The sequence below is a fragment of the Rhinolophus sinicus genome, chromosome 1, assembly GCF_057876585.1.
Source record: "Rhinolophus sinicus isolate RSI-liver-muscle chromosome 1, RSI-T2T, whole genome shotgun sequence".
In the NCBI taxonomy this organism is placed as follows: domain Eukaryota; kingdom Metazoa; phylum Chordata; class Mammalia; order Chiroptera; family Rhinolophidae; genus Rhinolophus; species Rhinolophus sinicus.
In genome coordinates, this window is record NC_142501.1 from 25,714,426 (window position 1) to 25,731,252 (window position 16,827).

Genomic DNA, 16,827 nt, shown 5'->3' on the forward strand with positions numbered 1-16,827 from the left:
CCAGTCCACTGAGCCTTGTTTCAGGAGTTGACACGCTTGGCTTCTCATTTTAGCTTTTCCCTAGACAAGCTTGGTGAGCCTGTTGCACCTTGATTCTCAGTCTCTACCTCTGCAATAAATCCTTTCTTCCTTCCACACCTTCAAATGTGTAGAAGTTGCTAATTCCTGGCTTTGAACCTGTACCCCACCCCTCTGCCCATGCCCCAGTTTTTCTCTTGAACTTAGTATCCCATTTTCCTGTAAGCTAATTCCAGCTGATGGTTCCATAACTTCCCTGACCTCTCTAGTTTCCATCCCTTAGTGGATGGTTGTAAAGTGTAGTGTGGGCTGGGCTGGAACTATCTGGCTCAACACCCAAAGTGGTGCTGGGGGGACCGTTCACAACCCCAAGGACATGGAAATGCAATTTGTCTTTGACTTAAAGATGGGCTCCTGGCTACCAAGGCATAGGGAGAGGGGAGCAGATTATTTGTGGGCTCAGTTTTTGACCATGAAATTTGGTTCAAGTTTTAGAAATTCCATGTATAACCAAGCCCAGGGCACCAGGAAAATCTCCCCAGCCAAGAAACTTAGCACTATTTGCACTCACTCGCTGATCCATACTGTACAGGAATCTTAGATGGTCTTAGGGCTGGGCCACTGTGGGAAGAGGAAGAAGAAGATAACTTACCTGCATGAACATTCAGAGTTCTTGCACATGAAACAGATAACGTTTAAAAGGTTAAGCCAAGTCTCTGACGCTAAAAATGGCAGTTGGATTGGTGCACATCTTTATGCACAAGAAGAGCAGAGACAATGTCTACAGTCAGTATTTCATGAAATCCTGTTAAAGAGAGATCAGAGATTCCACTTAGGTGTGTCTTCCAACATGGATGGCCAAAAGGGTGTTTAGAGAGGAAAGTCTAGGCAGTGTATTAGTTACCTACTGCTGTGTACAAATTACTTTAACATGTCGTGGCTTAAAACAACACACATTAACTCAGTTTCTATGGTTTAGGACTCTGGGCACAACTGAGCTGAGTTTTCTGCTTCAGGGTCTCTCACAGGCTATGATCAAAGTGTTAACTAGAGCCATATTATCTCAAGGTCCCAGTGGGAAGGACCTGCTTCCAAGCATACTCAGTGATTGTCAGCAGGATTCACTACCCCATAGGTGATAGAACTGAAGACCTCATCTCCTGGCTGACTGTTGGTCAGAGGGCATCCAGGTAGCCCTTTCCTTCAGATGCCACATCAGCAAGGTGAAATAACCTTTTGTAACCTCACCACAGAAGAGACATCCCATCACTTTTACCAATCACCAGGTCCAGTCTACTGACTCAAGGCAGGGATTATTGGAAGCCATGTCAGAAATTTCCTATTACAGGCAATGTTTCTTTGAGCCACCAGCATCAGAATCATCAGGGGAGCTTTTGAAAATGCGTATTCCTGGACCCCACTTTTACCCCAGTTCTATTGAATTAGAATCTCTGGGATATAGAGTGGAAGTGTGCCTTCATTGCCTTTATCAACTCACTTCTGAGTTGTGAAGTCCCACTTACATAAGCAGACTTCCCCAGATTAGTGCTGAAAAGGCTTCTACTGCAGGGCCTTGGAGAACAGGTAAGGAGGCCCAGGGTCATCATCTGGGAGAAGGATGAGAAAATGCAAAACTTTAAATATAGAACAAGAGAGAGGACTTGTCCTATCCTTTGAGGTTCTTAAGTGTATGGTTATAAAATTAAAAGTGATAAGTGCGAAAAACTATGGGGTGACATGAAAGCATTTAACGGGCAGCTATATCTTGCCTGGTGTCAGGAAAGCCTCCAAGGATGTGACCTTTAAAGTGAAACTAGAAGTGCAAGTAGCAGTTGGCCTAATAAAAGTAAGGGAGGATGAGCATTTGGGGTGGGAGAAAAATAGTGGGGAGGAAGGCCTGGAGGCAGAAAGGTTTCATTCTGTGATCTCTCCCCTAATGTGAAGGGCAAAATTCAGGGGATGGGGCAGGGGATATAATCCTATACTTTAACTTACTCATTTGACCAAACAATTGGTAAATATATCTTGACTTAAAAAGCTGAAATAGGGTGGCCAGATGGCTCAGATGGTTAGAGCACGAGCTCTCAACAACAAGGTTGCTGGTTCAATTCCCACATGGGATAGTGGACTGTGCCCCCTGCAAACAAGATTGAAAATGGCGACTGGACTTGGAGCTGAGCTGCACCCTTCACAACTAGATTGAAGGACAATGACTTGGAGCTGATGGGCCCTGGAGAAACACACTATTCCCCAATTAAAAAAAAAAAAAATTGGAAAAAAAAGCTGAAATAATATAAACCATAATGTACTCATATATGCTATGGGGTTTGGGGTGATTTTTGTCTTTGCCTATCTATTTTCTAATCTTTCTACAATAATTGCTAATAATAAAAGCTAGTATTAGTACTTACTATGTTCAAGCACTATTCTCACAGCTTTATGTATATAAATTCATTTAATGTATATACAACCATCTCCTGAGATTGATACAACTATTATCCTCTTATAAAGATGACAAAAGAGGTATATTAAATTTGGTATGTAAGTTGCCCAGGGTCACACAAATTATAAGTGGAGAAGGCACAACACACCCTGTCTCTCCCATGTTCCTGGACAGAATGCATGGAACAGCTATCTGAGATCTCAGAGAAATAAATGGTAGCAGAGAGGAAGAAACCAGAATTCGGAGTTCCAATAAACCATTGGTGAGTTCACCATTTTTCCTCTTCCAGTATTGCCCAGAGTGGACTCAGCCCCAAACCTAGCAATGTATATAAGGAGCTCTTTCAGAGCTGCTCTTGGAGCTCTCTATTGCAGGTCTGAGGAGCAGGAAGGGACTCCTAAGGGTCAGAGTGTGGGGGAAGTCCTTGTTGTTTTCTTTTTTCCTTCTCTTCCACCTCCAGCCCCAGGTAGCTACAAGCAGCACAATGACAGCAATAGTGGCTGGGCAGGTACTTAAAATTACGAGGGAGGAGAACTCTTATCTCTGACCACAGGAGTTGTCCCATGAGTGTGAGGCAAATTCCTTCTGCTTTTTATTTTCTCTCTTGATGCTTGGCCCAGACACGTAGTGGAAAATGCCCAACAGAGTAGAGAAACTAAAACCCCAAATTTTTGGCCAGAGGATTGGGAAGGGAAGCCCCAGAGAACCAGAAAGTGTCAGGGAGATCGCAGAGATGAAGGAAATCACGAGAACAGTCCCCTAGAGTTGTGTGTCAACTCCTGGGCTCACCTGTGAGTTGCACAAGCATAGATCCTGACCCTAAACAGCTTACCAAAGCTTTGTGAACTGAGCTACAGGGTGGACCACTGTTCAGGTCTGACTGGCTACTGGGTGGCACATGTGCAGGACTGATTCAAATAGCACCACTGAAAAACTGACATTGGAACTGACAGTACAAAGAAGGCAGGTTTCTGCCTGAACCTAATGTACTCGATTGCTTGATAAAACAAAAAAACATTCTCTTTAAGATTTTAACAAGATCCAGAGTCTCAAAACAATATTCAAAATATCAAGATACAATATAAAATATAAAATTACTCAGCATACAAAGAACTCTCCAGGGAAAAGACAACCCCAAGATGACAGAGGTATTGGAATTTAAAGCAACAACTTCAAAGCACTGTAACCATACTGGAAGAAGAAAGGGGAAATGTTCTTGAAACAAATGGAAACATTGAAAGCTTCAGCAAAGAAATAGAAAACATAAAGAAGAACCAAATGGAAATTTTAGAACTGAAAAATAGGAATAACCAAAATAAAATATTCATTGAATAGGTTTAATAGCAGAAAGGAGATGACAGAGGAAAGAGTGAGTTTGAAGATAGATCAATATAAATTATGCACTCTAAACAACAGAAAAAAAAAAAAATATATATATATATATATATATCACACTAGAGTCTCAGGGACCTGTGAGATAATACAAAATGGTCTAACATTCTTTTCACCAGAGTCCCAGAAAGTGAGGAGAAAAACTATGGGACAGATAAATTATTAGAAGAAATAATGGCTACTCAAAAAGTCCCAAATTTGACAAAAGACAAGCATACACATTAAACAAGCTTAGTGAACTGCAAACAGGATATAATCAAAAGAAATCTGTGACTAGACATGCCATAATCAAATTGCTGAAAATTAAAGGCAAATACCCTAAGAGCATCCAGAAAAAAATAATGCATTTCATATAGGGTAATGACTCATTACTGCAGATTTCTCATGAGAAACTATGGAAGCCAGAAGGAACTGGAACAACACTTAAAGTGCTGAAAGAAAACTGTCAACTCAAAATTCTATACACAATGAAAATATCATTCAGGAATGAATGTGAAATAAAGACATTCTTAGGTGAAGGAAATGTATGAGAATTTTTACCAGCAGATCTTCTGTAAAAGAAATGCTAAAGGAAGTTCTTCAGACAGAAGAGAAATGATAACTTGGGACATCAAGAAAGAAAGAGCAACAGAAATGGTAAATATAGATTACTCTTCTCTTAAGTTCTTTAAAATGTTTATAACAGTTAAAAATGAAAATTATAAGTTTGCCTGATGGGGTTTTCAGTATCTGTAAATGTAATACATATGACAACTACAACATAAAGGTGAGAAAGCAAAGGGACCTACACAGTAGTAAAGTTTCTAAATTTAACTTGAAGTGATAAAATACAAATTCCAAATGGACTATGAAAAGTATATTTTCTAAGCTAGATAAAAGGCTAGTAAACCATATTCCACAGGCCAAATCCAGCCCACTACCTGGTTTTGTACATAAAATTTTATTGAAACATAGTTACACTTCATTCATTTACATATTGTCTATGACGGCTTTAATGCTATGGCATTCAAAGTGTTGCAACAGATATTGTGGGCCTACAAAGCTCAACATATTTACTGTCTGGCACTTTACAGAAAAAAATAAACACTTGCCAATCCTGCCCTAGAGCAGGATTGAAAACATAAGGAGATTTTCAAAGAAAAAGAAAAAAATTTAGTGAAAAAAAAATCAATAAAGTGGAATACTAAATAATAGCCACATCAACCAAAAGAAGACTAGAAAGTAGAAATAGTGGAATTATAAACAGAGGACCAAACAGAAATAAAAAATTATAGAAATAAATCCAAACATTAATAATTAGATTCAATGTAAATAGCCTAAATGCAACAATTAAAATATTAATTATTAAAATAGATTAAAAAAGAAGATCCAACTATATATGCTGCCTTCAAAAAACACATTTTTAAAGTATGATGTAGGTGGGTTAAAAGCAAAAGAATGGGAAAAGATATACCATGCAAACACTATAATTAAAAAAAGCGGAAGTGGATATATGCATATAGTAAAATCAGACAAATTAACTTCATATCAAAAAAACTTACCAAGGATAAAGAAGAACATTACATATTTCCAAGTGTCTCTGCATCTAACTACAGAGCTTCCAAATACATGGAGCAACCTGGATGGCTCAGTTGGTTGGAGCATGTCCTCTCAACCACAAGGTTGCTGGTTCGACTCCCACAAGGGATGGTGGGCTGCGCCCTCTGCAACTAGCAACGGCAACTGGACCTGAAGCTGAACTGCACCCTCCACAACTAAGACTGAAACAACAACTTGAAGCTGAACAGCACCCTCCACAACTAAGATTGAAAGGACAACAACTTGACTTGGAAAAAAGTCCTGGAAGTACACACTGTTCCCCAATAAAGTCCTGTTCCCCTTCCCCAATAAAATCTTTAAAAAAAAAAAAATAAGTACATGGAGCAAAAACTGATAGGTATCAAAGGAAAGAAAGGACAGATCCACAATTAGAGTTGAAAATTTCAAAACTCCTCACCCAGTAATCAACAGAACAAATAAACAGAAAATCAGCAAATATGTAGAAGTATATAAAACTGAATGATGCCATCGACCAATAGGATCTTACTGAAATTTATAGAACACTCGCCAACACAGAAGAATATGCTTTCTTTTTCAAGTGCACATGAAACATTTACCAAGATATGCTATGTTCTGGGTCATAAAACCAACCTCAACAAATTTAAAAGAATTGAAGTCATACAAAGTATGTTTTCTGACATAATGGAATTATAACTAGAAATCAATAACAGAAGGCTAACAGGGAAATCTCTAAACACTTGGAAACTACACAACCCATTTCTAAATAACCCATGGCTCAAAGAGAAATTAGAAAATATTGTGAACTTAACAAAAAGGAAAATACAAAATATGTGGGATGCAAACAGCAGTGATTAGAGGAAAAATTATAGCATCACATAAGCATAATAGAAAACAAGAAAGGTCTAAAGTCAACAATCTACACTTCTACCTTGAGAAGGTACATAAAGAAGAGCAAAAATAATCAAAGCAGAAGATAAACATAAGAGCAGAAATTAATGAAATTGAAAACGAAAAATAGAAGAAGTCAATGAAACCAAAAGTTGATTCTTTGAAATGATCAATAAAATGGATAAACCTCTAGCCATACTGACGAGAGACACAGAGAGAGAGAAGACACAAATTACCAATATCAGGAATAAAACAGGAGAGATCATGACATACATACTCCACAGACATTAAAAGGTTAGTAAGGGAATACAACAAACAATTCTACACACATAAATTGAATGATTTAGATGAGATGGACCAACTCCTTGAAAGCAGCAAGCTATCAAAACTCATTCAAGAAGAGAGATGTAAATATAAGATGTACAAGTATAAAACTTTAAGAATAGGAGAAAATCTTAATTACCTAGAGTTAGGCAAACATTCTTAGATATAACACCAAAAATATGATTCACAAAAGAAAAAAGTGTTAAGTTTAACTTCATCAAAATTCAGATTTGAAATTCACATTTGAAAAAGACAACATCAAGATGAGGAAAAGACAAGCTACAGAATGGGAAGAAATATTTGCAAATCCCTATCTAACAAAGGACATCTAACCAGAACATACAAAGAGCTCTCAAAACAACAGTAAGAAAAAACAACCCAATTTTGAGAAATGGCTAAAAGACTTAAACAGACACTTCATCAAAGAGGCTGTAATGATGGCAAATAAGCACATGAAAAGGTGTTCAACATCATTAGACATTACAGAAAAACAAATTAAAATCACAATGAGAGATCTATTAGAATAAATAGAAGAATACCTATACACCTAATAGAATAGGCAAAATAAAATAAAAACTGACAATATCAACTGCTGGCAATGATGCAAAGCAACTAGAACTCTCTCACATTGTTGGTGGGAATGCAAAATGGTGCAACCACTATGGAAAACAGTTTGGCATTTTCTTATAAACTTAAATATACACTTACCATATGACCTAACAATCCCACTTCATTTCATTCCTAAAGAAACTAAGACATGTTCATGTGAAAACATGTACACGAAAATTTATAGCAGCTCTGTTCATAATTGCCAAAAAATGGAATGGTCTTTTAACAAGTGAATGGATAAACAGATTATAAACACGTAGTAGAATACTACTCGGCAATAAAAAGGAGTGAACTATTAATACACGCAACAACATAAGTGAATCTGAAAGGCATTAAGCTGAGTGAAAGAGCCACTCTCAAAAGGTTACACACGATATGATTTCATAATGTGATATTCTGGAAACAGCCAAACTATAGCAAAGGAGAACAAACCAGTGGTTGCCAAGGGTTAGGATTGGAGGAAGGGTGTGACTATAAAGGAGCAGCAAGAGAGGGTTTGAGGGTGATGGACCTGTTTCGATTCTGATTGTGGTGGAGCTTAACACAAATCTCTATGTGTTAAAACTCATAGAAACTACACAGAGCAATTTTACTGTATATTTAAAAATACAAGATTAAAAAAAAACAGACATACTGGGCTACTGGCAGTCCATCATTTTAAACACTATGCTATTACTTGGGTAAATTTTAATGTAAATTAAAAAAAAAAATTAACTCACCAAGGAACTTTCTATGTAAAGGACCCCCATCATTAGTATGGAATCATTCCATATTAATATCATTTGCGTCAACTGGATTTTGAGTTGTGGCTCTTGCAGTGCTCCTAAGTAGCTGTATGATGTTCAACAAGTCACCTCTGTTTCTTCTGCAGTAACATTGGAGCCCGTTTGGATGGTATCTGTGATTGTTGCTAAGATGCCTTGGAATCCTCTTCAACCTTGAGATTCTGCGTTAGTAGGTCTGGGGTGCTGATTCTGATCTGCTGCCATATTTGGGAATGTCCTGGGGTGATCTCTAAGGTTTCCTTCAACTCTAAAATTATATCATATCCTTGGTTTGCTTAAATCAAGGGCTATTGTATTGGGAATCAGCTTCTGTCCTTCCCTGCCACATTCGCTGTGAATTGGGAACTCCTCCCTACCAAGTCCAGGATGTCTTTAAGTTCACCAGTAGTTTTCTAAGAACATAGTTTTGTTTACTTTCATCAAACCATTTCCCACCTCAGTGTCACCTTGACCTTTCCAAAGGTATTTTTGCTCCCTCTTTTAGAGATGCAGTTCCACCTCTACAGCCCTTTCCCATGCCCCCTTCTGTCCCATCATCCAGCTTCATGTGTCCAAATGTCATAGCCTCAGACCCCTCAGACACTTGGCTCGCCCACTGGCTAGAGAACATTGACATCTTGGGGATAATTGTCCAGAACTTGCAAGCTCTCCAGGTGACAGAGCAGATAAAGAGGATGGAATGGATGGTGGGAGAAACCAGGGGCAGCACCCGATTCCTATCCAAAAGATAAGAAGAAGAAAAGAATCATAAAGAGCAGATAAGGGCAAGGAACTCTGAATGCCAGCCCAGATCATCTCATCCCTGGGACAGTCAAGTCGGAGATGGAAGGCGAGGTGGGGGAGCTGTCTGAGCCCAGAGCGGGAAGCACTACCTGCCTCTCTGATCCCCCGAGGTATCATTCAAGGCCAGATGCAGGCTGGGAAGGCTCAGAGCTATCACATTCGCATGGGACTTCAGGCTCACCTTCTCCAGCAGCTCTGCCTGTCTTCTGCACCCCGCCCCTCCGGTGCTCTCCCTACAAGTCACGGCAGCTCCGTGCCCCCACCCCATTTCTCCTCAGGGATGGAAGCTAGTTGGGAGGCTCCTTAGGGGAACCAGCTATACAAAGTCTTCTCTCTCAGTGCCCCTAGTCTCCTTGGTTATTTCTCTCACCTCAGAGCCTCCTATGCCTAACTGTCCCTATCTTCATCTCCCTCCTCTAGTGCAGCCTCACCTGGCTCCCACCTTTTCCATCTGAAGACCCCAGTGATGTAAAAGGGGGAGAGAGGTCAAGGCTGCTTTTTTCTTACCCCTAGCCCAACTGGAATGGCCTGAGAGAAGCAAGCGTCAGCCCCATTCCAGGACTGACAGCATAAGGGCAGATAGGTATGCGGAGTTAAATGGACTGGAATATGAGGGCTGGGAGACCAGACTACTGTGTTCTGTGGATCAGATCTTGGTTCTCTGAGGAACCTGTTTCTATGACTTGGGCATTGGGTAAAGAGTGTTATTGGGACCTAAAGCCCTTTGTTACCACAGGGGGGTGGGGAAGGGGGAACACCAACAAGTGGGGCTAGTTGATTCAAGACCAGTAAGATGATTTCTAGGTTGTGTCTGGAAGTCTGGAAGTATTTTAGGAGTCCTGAGGAGGGAACCAGGGATAAGGACCACAGAAAACACCGAAGGAGTAAGACTGAGGAAAAACTGGGGAGAAATCAGTCATTTTTATCTCATGCACTGTCTCAAATGCTTTCTCTGTACTAACTCACTTAATTCTCACAATTCTAAGGTTTGAATCCATGTCCCTATTGCCACCAATGCCTAGAAAGTCCTATTTTACAAACGGCAAACTGATGTAGAGAAGATTAAGAATCTTCCCTAGTCATAGCTAAGTCGTGGACCCAGGTCTTGTTCATGTCAGTCTGTATTCAATTTCACTCCTCTGTATAATTCAGTCTCTCACCAAGTATCAGCCTCTTCCAACCTATAATTTTCTGGGGTGGAGGAAATAACGTAAGTGAGTCTGACCATGTCCTCTGAACATCTGTTGAACCAAGAGCTGAGCGGGTGGCCCTTGTGAATGAGTCTGGGCCGCTGGAGAGCTGACCAGAAATAAAATGTCAGAGTCCCTCCTGAGAGTTCCTTTCCTGTCTCTGCTTCCTGGCCCTCACCCCATAATGGCAGACAGGTCAGGAAGTGCCAGGGAGCTGGTTCTTGAGCACCTCACTTAGCGGCTGCTGCTAACAACAAATTTCCCACAACATATCACTGTCACAAACCCCAGCAATAAGTGGTGGGTTGAAGGGTAGTCCTCACCCAAGGACAGGGGGCAGGGGTGAAAATTAGTTCATGTGTCTGAAAGCCAGAACCCAAAAGGGCTTGTGAAACACTAGCAACTCACCTAGATGGAAATAAGGGTAACCCTTGCTTTGCTCCAGCCTCCATTCAGAACTACACCCATGAGTGTGGGCACTGGAACTGAAATCCAGGTTGATGTTGGGCACAAATTGTAGCCTTAGATTTTGTAGCTAGAAGGGACCTACATGAAATGAATGACCTGCCCAAGACCACATGGTTAGGCTGGTGGCAGAGCTGAGCTGAGCCTAGCCGAGGACCCAGCTTGTGGGCTCCATCGATAACTCCAGTGCTCTTTTCCCTGCTGCCTCAGCAGACTGATGAAGGCTACTCCCATTCCCAGAGGAAGTATGTCTATATGCGCAGAGCACAGATTACACTTGAAACTGAGGTTTGTGGACTTTTGAGTCCCATCATCCACAATTCAGCACCCAGGTAGAGATGGATTATCTATACTCATTTGACTTCTGGGATTTCTGGATCCTTTAGCCACTGGGTTGGTTCACTTGACCCTGGTCATGTATCTTCACCAGCCCTATTTAATGAGATTTAAAACTTGCCTTGGACTAGGAAGTCAGTGCCTAGTTGTTGAGCTCAACTTCATCCCTTGGCTCATTGAACTGGACAAACCCTCTTGAATCTATTTGTCCATCAACGACATGGGGGAAAACCTGCCTTCACTGAGAGGACCCAGAGCCTTGATTTTTACTTTTTTTTTTTTTTTTTTTTTTGCCTTTGATTTACCAACTGGAAAGAACTAAAGATTTTTATAGAGGAAACCATCATCAGACTCTCACAAGCGTTTACCATCATTAATAAGTTCACAAGAGGAGCAGAGTGACCCATTTGGCTGAGCCAGAGCAAGCAAGCGTGAATGTCTTGAGAAATTTGAGCACTTCGTGCCCTTCTAGTACTGCTCAGGTTCCAGGTTAGTTTTCTTCTCTGGTCTCCTTCCCTGGGCTCAAATTCTCAATTACTGGGGATAAAGGGTCTGAAGAATATGTGATAGAATGTTGCTGACCCTAGAGTTCCTCCCCACTGAAGGCCTGCATAGGGTTATTTGGGCTCCTTCCTGCTCTGTCCCACAAGTGTTCCCACCCAGAGTCCAGGGGAGAGACCATACCCAAGGGACAAAGGGCAGCAAATTCCTCAAACACCTATGAGATATGCCCTACATTCCCCGACAAATGAAGTTACAGCAAAAGCAAGGGAGAGAGCCAGTAAGATAACTCCTTATGTTTCATCCTCCTAGCCTAGCCCAGCTGAGCTCCACTGCTGCCAGTATTATTACCATTGAGGTACTGGGCTTGAACTCAAGTCATGAAGGCTACGTGTGGAGACAGAGGGAAGGTAAGGTGACTAGAAGGAGAAAGGAGGGTTGAAATTGAATAGAGAAAAGATCAAAAGTAAAGCCAGAACCCTACTTGGTCTTTTTTTCCATTCTCCTTTATTCCATAAACACCTAGTTACAAGTTGCACAAATCAAAAAATAAAGACAGAGAAGGGCATAGGGAAGATTTTTGTGATGTGTAAGGGGTGGGAAGGGAGAAAAGGTTGGGAACCAGTCCTCTCCCCCCATACACAGCCCTGGATGAGGGCTACGGCCCCTGTAGCAGGGGATCTGAGGAGAAGATGGGCAAACATCCAGGGTAGCTGAGGGATGGAGGAGGCTCCTAAACCCAGAGCTCCCCACAAAAGCCTTCAATGCACGTCAGGGGAAGAATGGGGAAGGTGAAGAGGTTCAAAGATGGAGCAGCAAAATGAAAAATCAAGTTAGTGGATACAGGAGAAGTGGAGTCATCATGACAAGGGGATTAAAGAAGGAAAAAGTAGGTAAAGGGGGCAGTGAAAGGTTCTCCCTGAGACCCCCAGGGAGAGGTGGGGGCCAGCTTGCCTGTTAAGTTAATATTAAAGTGGGAGTGGGAGTTGGAGAGGAAAAAGTTATTTCAGGGGATGATTTCTCAGCCGCTCAGCCTGTACCTACAAGGGGAAGAGAGATGAGCACAAGTCAAAAGGAAGAAAATATAAAGCCAGGAGTTGGGGCTTAACCCCTATTCCAGTGAGAGCATGCTTCTCTTTTCCCATACCAACTAAAACTCCTACTACGAAGGCAGTATTTGCTGGGCACCTGGACTGCTTCTGCCTCACAGCACAGGGATGTCCACAGGCCCACTCCCCAACCACCCTCCAGGGCTTGACACCTTACAATTCCTCCCCCTCTGATACTTACAAGAGAGGCTGAGGGCCCAGGGCCCTCACCAGTCATAGCGGCGGGACTGTCGGGAGGGGGAATCCTCAGGTCCCTGTATGGCCAGGCGAGGAGGCCCCTCAGCCCTTCGTCCCCCACCCCCTGAGGCCTCATGCCGTCGAAATTCCAGAGGACGCTGCTGCCGGAATCGAGATGTCTCCCTCCGCCACTCATCATCAAATGCTGCGGCCTCACCTGAAGAGGACACAGAGACCAGACATGACATCTATGGACAACCTAGCTTCTGGAGGCAGACGTAAGAGTGAGCCACAAGCTTCTAAGCCTGAAAAACAGCAGAAAAGGCTGAAAGCAGGTGCATGAAGATGTGTGGGGGAGGGCAACTTCTTTATTTAGCAATTTGGGGCTCAACATCGTTCCTGGAAGCCCCTAGCAGGCCTAAGGCATGACTATTGGATAAAGAAATCAGGAATGGGATAATTAACTAAAAGAGCATAATCCCAAGCACACAATAAGTAGTTAATAAGTATTTGCTTATTTGAAAAGAAATAGAGGAGAAAAAAATGGATCCAGGTAGAGAAGGGTAAATTACTATCAATATCTTATTTAGGTGACAAAGTTTGCCCCTCCGTGGTTAGGACATTGCCAGCACCTGACTCAGCTCCTAAGCCAACAAGGCTCCAAGTGAAATAAGAATATGGGGCTCACCCATAACTTTGCCCAAGAAATATCTATGGAGATAGGAAGAGAAAGCTGGTATCTCCTAGTTCACAGGAACTGGACTAGTGGCCACTGGCCAAGAAGGTGGAAAGGTGATGAGCGGGAAGGAAGGCTCACTCTCATCCAGGTTGATGTAGTCCTGCCGCTCCTCCTGGTCCCCTGTGCGGTGGTTTCGGGAGCGCTGGAGGATGTGAGCCCGGTCTCGAATGTGATGCCCAATGGACATCTGCTCTAGTCCACTGTCCGAATCCCGTACGGTCCTCCGAGTCTCCCGGATCTGAGATGGGGCAGAACACAGCACACTGAGCTGCCCCTTCCAAAGCCCTGGCCACACCAACCTGGGACAGACAAACCGCCCACAACCCAATCCTAAAAAAAGAAGCCAGGGTTTCTGTGGCTGCCATTCAATCCTGCCTTCTCTGAGAGGAGAAGCCCTCCAACTCACCCCGCCTGGGGCCGAGCGCATCTCTGACGTCTCCTGGTAGACCTTGGGAGCACCATCGCCAGTATTGGAGTAGGAGATGACAGTGGAGGATGAAAAGGTCTGGCAGTTGCCTCCAGCAGTCATATGTTCCTGAAGAGGAAAGGGTACAACAGGACTGAAGGGGAGGGGCTCCCCTCTGGAGACAGGCTCCCACACTTTAGCTGCCTGTCCTTGCTCATATCTTCCTCACAAAACGTGAGAACTCAGAAAACATCAGGACTCACCATTACTCCCCAAATTCCTCTACAATAAAGAACCTTAAGAGAGCAAGCCTTTACTACACACTTAAGCGTGTTGCCACTGCTTCTCACTCAGGTATGAGAGCAGATACAAGGACCCAGTGCTCTCCAGGCTCAATTTCTTACTTCAGCTTCACCTCTTCTCTAACACACCCTTCCCCATTCCTGCCTCTGAGGACTCAAGGTGTTGCCAGTGATCAATGAGAACAGAGCCAGGGAAGGGAATGGGGCAAGCGTCTCACCATGTTCCCGATCATGTCATTCATCATCCCAAACATGTCCATGAAGCCACCTGACTGCAGCAAAAAGATGGAAAGCAGAGTCAATGCTGAGATGACCCACTAGCTACATGGCTACACACTCCCTTTCTCTTTTTCCTTCACATCTAGCAACTGCTCTCTCTCATTCTTTGTGAACATATCTCTCTTCATGTTTCTCTTCCTGTATACTGCCGCCTACCTCCTCAGTCTCTATGGCTGCTCTGATCCAATTTTCCTTCTCCTGACTGCCCTATTTCCTTGCTTTAGGAAGCATGCCAAAGTCAACTGACTCTAACCTATAAAGGGGTTGGGCATGAAATTGTAAGAAAAATTTTCTAAAAACCATGTCTAGTTGCCCCTTTAACTGTGCCTCCCTCCTCAAAAGAACAAACTGTGCTAGACAATTACATTTTCCTAATGAGTATGGCTCCTAGAAGGACAGGAATCAATAAGTTAGCATCTTTACCTCACAGGACTCATAGCACACAGCACGCCCAGAGCTCTGTGAACACTATAAAAAGATTCCAGGCTTACCCAGACGGCTATTCCAAAGAGGGACATTTGGAAATACCTACGGGTATAGAATGTGTCTGAGATGGAAGGACACAAGGAGATGAGGACTCACCATTCCCAGCATCCCGAAGGGGGAGACAGCCCCAGCCTACAGGAACAAGGAAGGAACAGAAATTAGAGACCACATCCTATCTCATTGCAATCTGAAACCAAGCCCATGGCCTCAGCTTCTTTACCATCCTCCTCTCAAAAGGGGCTCACTAAGCCCTTTTCCCAGACCCCTTGCCCACTCCTTGATTATCCCACTTGCTAAGTTGGCTGTAGTGCAAGAAAAATCAAGCGCTTTAGTAACCAGCCTCCAACCTTTCTTTGGGTCTCAGGTACACTGCAGCACCATTACCTGCATCCTGCGGCTGGCAGGTCTGGTCCCTGGCATACTGCCATCTGTGATGCTGAGGAAGGGGCTATATCCAAAACCACCTGACAACATTCGGTTCATATGCTGACGGTGAATAGCAAAGGGATCCCTGTGGAGTGAGTATACAGTGTGATGACAGAAGGGCTAAGTAGTCAACTACCCCTCCCCCCAAAAGAAAACAGTCCTAAGGAAACAATGGCACAGATGCCTATCTCCCCTCTAAGTCTGAGATGTTACTGAGTATCCAGTCAGTTCCAATCAGTGCCAGCAGTGGGAACCCAGATGTTTGTCAGAACTACTCCGAGACCTGAAATGGAGTGGGATGAGTGCTCTAGAGCCTGAGTGGGAGGGAATACTCACATCAGGAACATGGGATCCTCAGGCTCCACATCCCTCATGAAGCGGAACATCCTGATTTTAGCTCCAGGGGGCTCAACACTGTAAAGATGTGGAGGCTCAGATACTTGGATGCCGCCAGGCTTTGCACATCCGCTCAGTGTTGGGACTCTCAGAGCACTGTCCCTTCCAAATACTGTAGCTGACCCTCCTCAAACTCTAGTGAGGCCCTTCTCCAGGTGTTCAACACCACCCTCTAGGGAAAGAAGAGCCCTTCAGACCTCTCTCAAAGAGGGCCATGGAAAAATGTTCAAGCCTCTCAGTTTTCTGCCTCCCCCACTCAGAGACATCCTCTTCCCAAAGCCCAGGCCAGAAGCATACTCCCCCTCCCCCGACGCCACTGTTCCGGATACGAATCCCAAGTGCTGGCCCTACGCCCATTAATGACCCCAACCACCCCGCCCCCTCTTTACACCCAGCCGCAGCCAGGCCTTCCCTGGCGGGCCTCGTAGTCCCCACCGCGACTGAGGCCCCCCTAGCCCCGGCCTCCCCACTAGGCAAGCAGGAGAGGCGGGCCTGACTCTCTCCCCTCCCTGCATCCATCCCATCCTCGCAGACCCTGCAGCCCAGCTCCGCTCGAGTCTCACCGGTCCCCGATTCGGGCTCAGCGGCCCATCCGGCCGGTCTCGCCTCTCGATGCGCTGCAGGATCAGGGCTTGCGGCCCGGGACGCGGGATTGGTCCGGACTTGAGCTCCTCGGCCTCCCGCGCCGCCTCCTCCCACAGCTGCCACCTCCGAACCACCCCTCCGCCCACGGAGCTCGAACCGCGGCCAGGCCCGGACGGAAGTGACGTCACGGGCGGACCGCCCACCCCGGGGCTGGGTTCGCGAAGCTCCGCCCACTGGAGGGAGGAGGCGAGGACCCGCTCCTGGGGTGTTGGAACGCAGGGGGCAGGGCGAGGGGGTCATCTGTGTGCGAGGAGAAGGGGGTGTCCTGATTGGTAAACTGGATTTGGGTTCTGCGGACAGGAACAGGCTCCCTTGTAAGGGTTTGGTGGGGAGCAGAGGAGTCCTTTACTCGCGAGGGACGGGGCTGGGGCGGGGCGGCACGTTCACTCAGAGGAAGGAAGAGGACGAGGGGCAGATTCCCATGGGGGAGGGGCGGGCTCCCTGTGGACGACAAATAGGGCGGATCATGGGGGGAGCCTGGAGCAGATTTTCTACCGGAGAAGCGTTCCGCGCGAGAGGTAGGAAAGGCGGCAATTCAGCGGGGGAAGCACTAGGGCCAGTCCCCTCA

The 16,827-nt window shown here is 44.4% G+C and overlaps 1 protein-coding gene across 2 annotated transcripts; it reads right to left on the bottom strand.

Annotated features, from left to right (window-relative positions):
- Positions 1–11,782: 11,782 nt before the first annotated feature.
- On the bottom strand, positions 11,783–16,412 carry MLF2 (myeloid leukemia factor 2). 2 transcript variants are annotated; one of them, XM_074326121.2, is made up of 9 exons: positions 16,178–16,412; positions 15,555–15,786; positions 15,177–15,303; positions 14,889–14,924; positions 14,246–14,299; positions 13,726–13,854; positions 13,398–13,557; positions 12,585–12,797; positions 11,783–12,334 (listed from the first exon to the last, which is right to left on the bottom strand). In XM_074326121.2, the coding sequence occupies exons 2-8, from the start codon at positions 15,602–15,604 to the stop codon at positions 12,610–12,612; spliced, it is 744 nt and encodes a 247-aa protein (XP_074182222.1). In that variant the 5' UTR covers positions 15,605–15,786; positions 16,178–16,412; the 3' UTR covers positions 11,783–12,334; positions 12,585–12,609. The 2 variants fall into 2 exon arrangements, with proteins under 2 accessions (XP_074182222.1, XP_019609957.1); XM_019754398.3 differs by having other exon boundaries at positions 15,555–15,632; positions 16,178–16,408.
- Between the last annotated feature and the right edge of the window lie 415 nt (positions 16,413–16,827).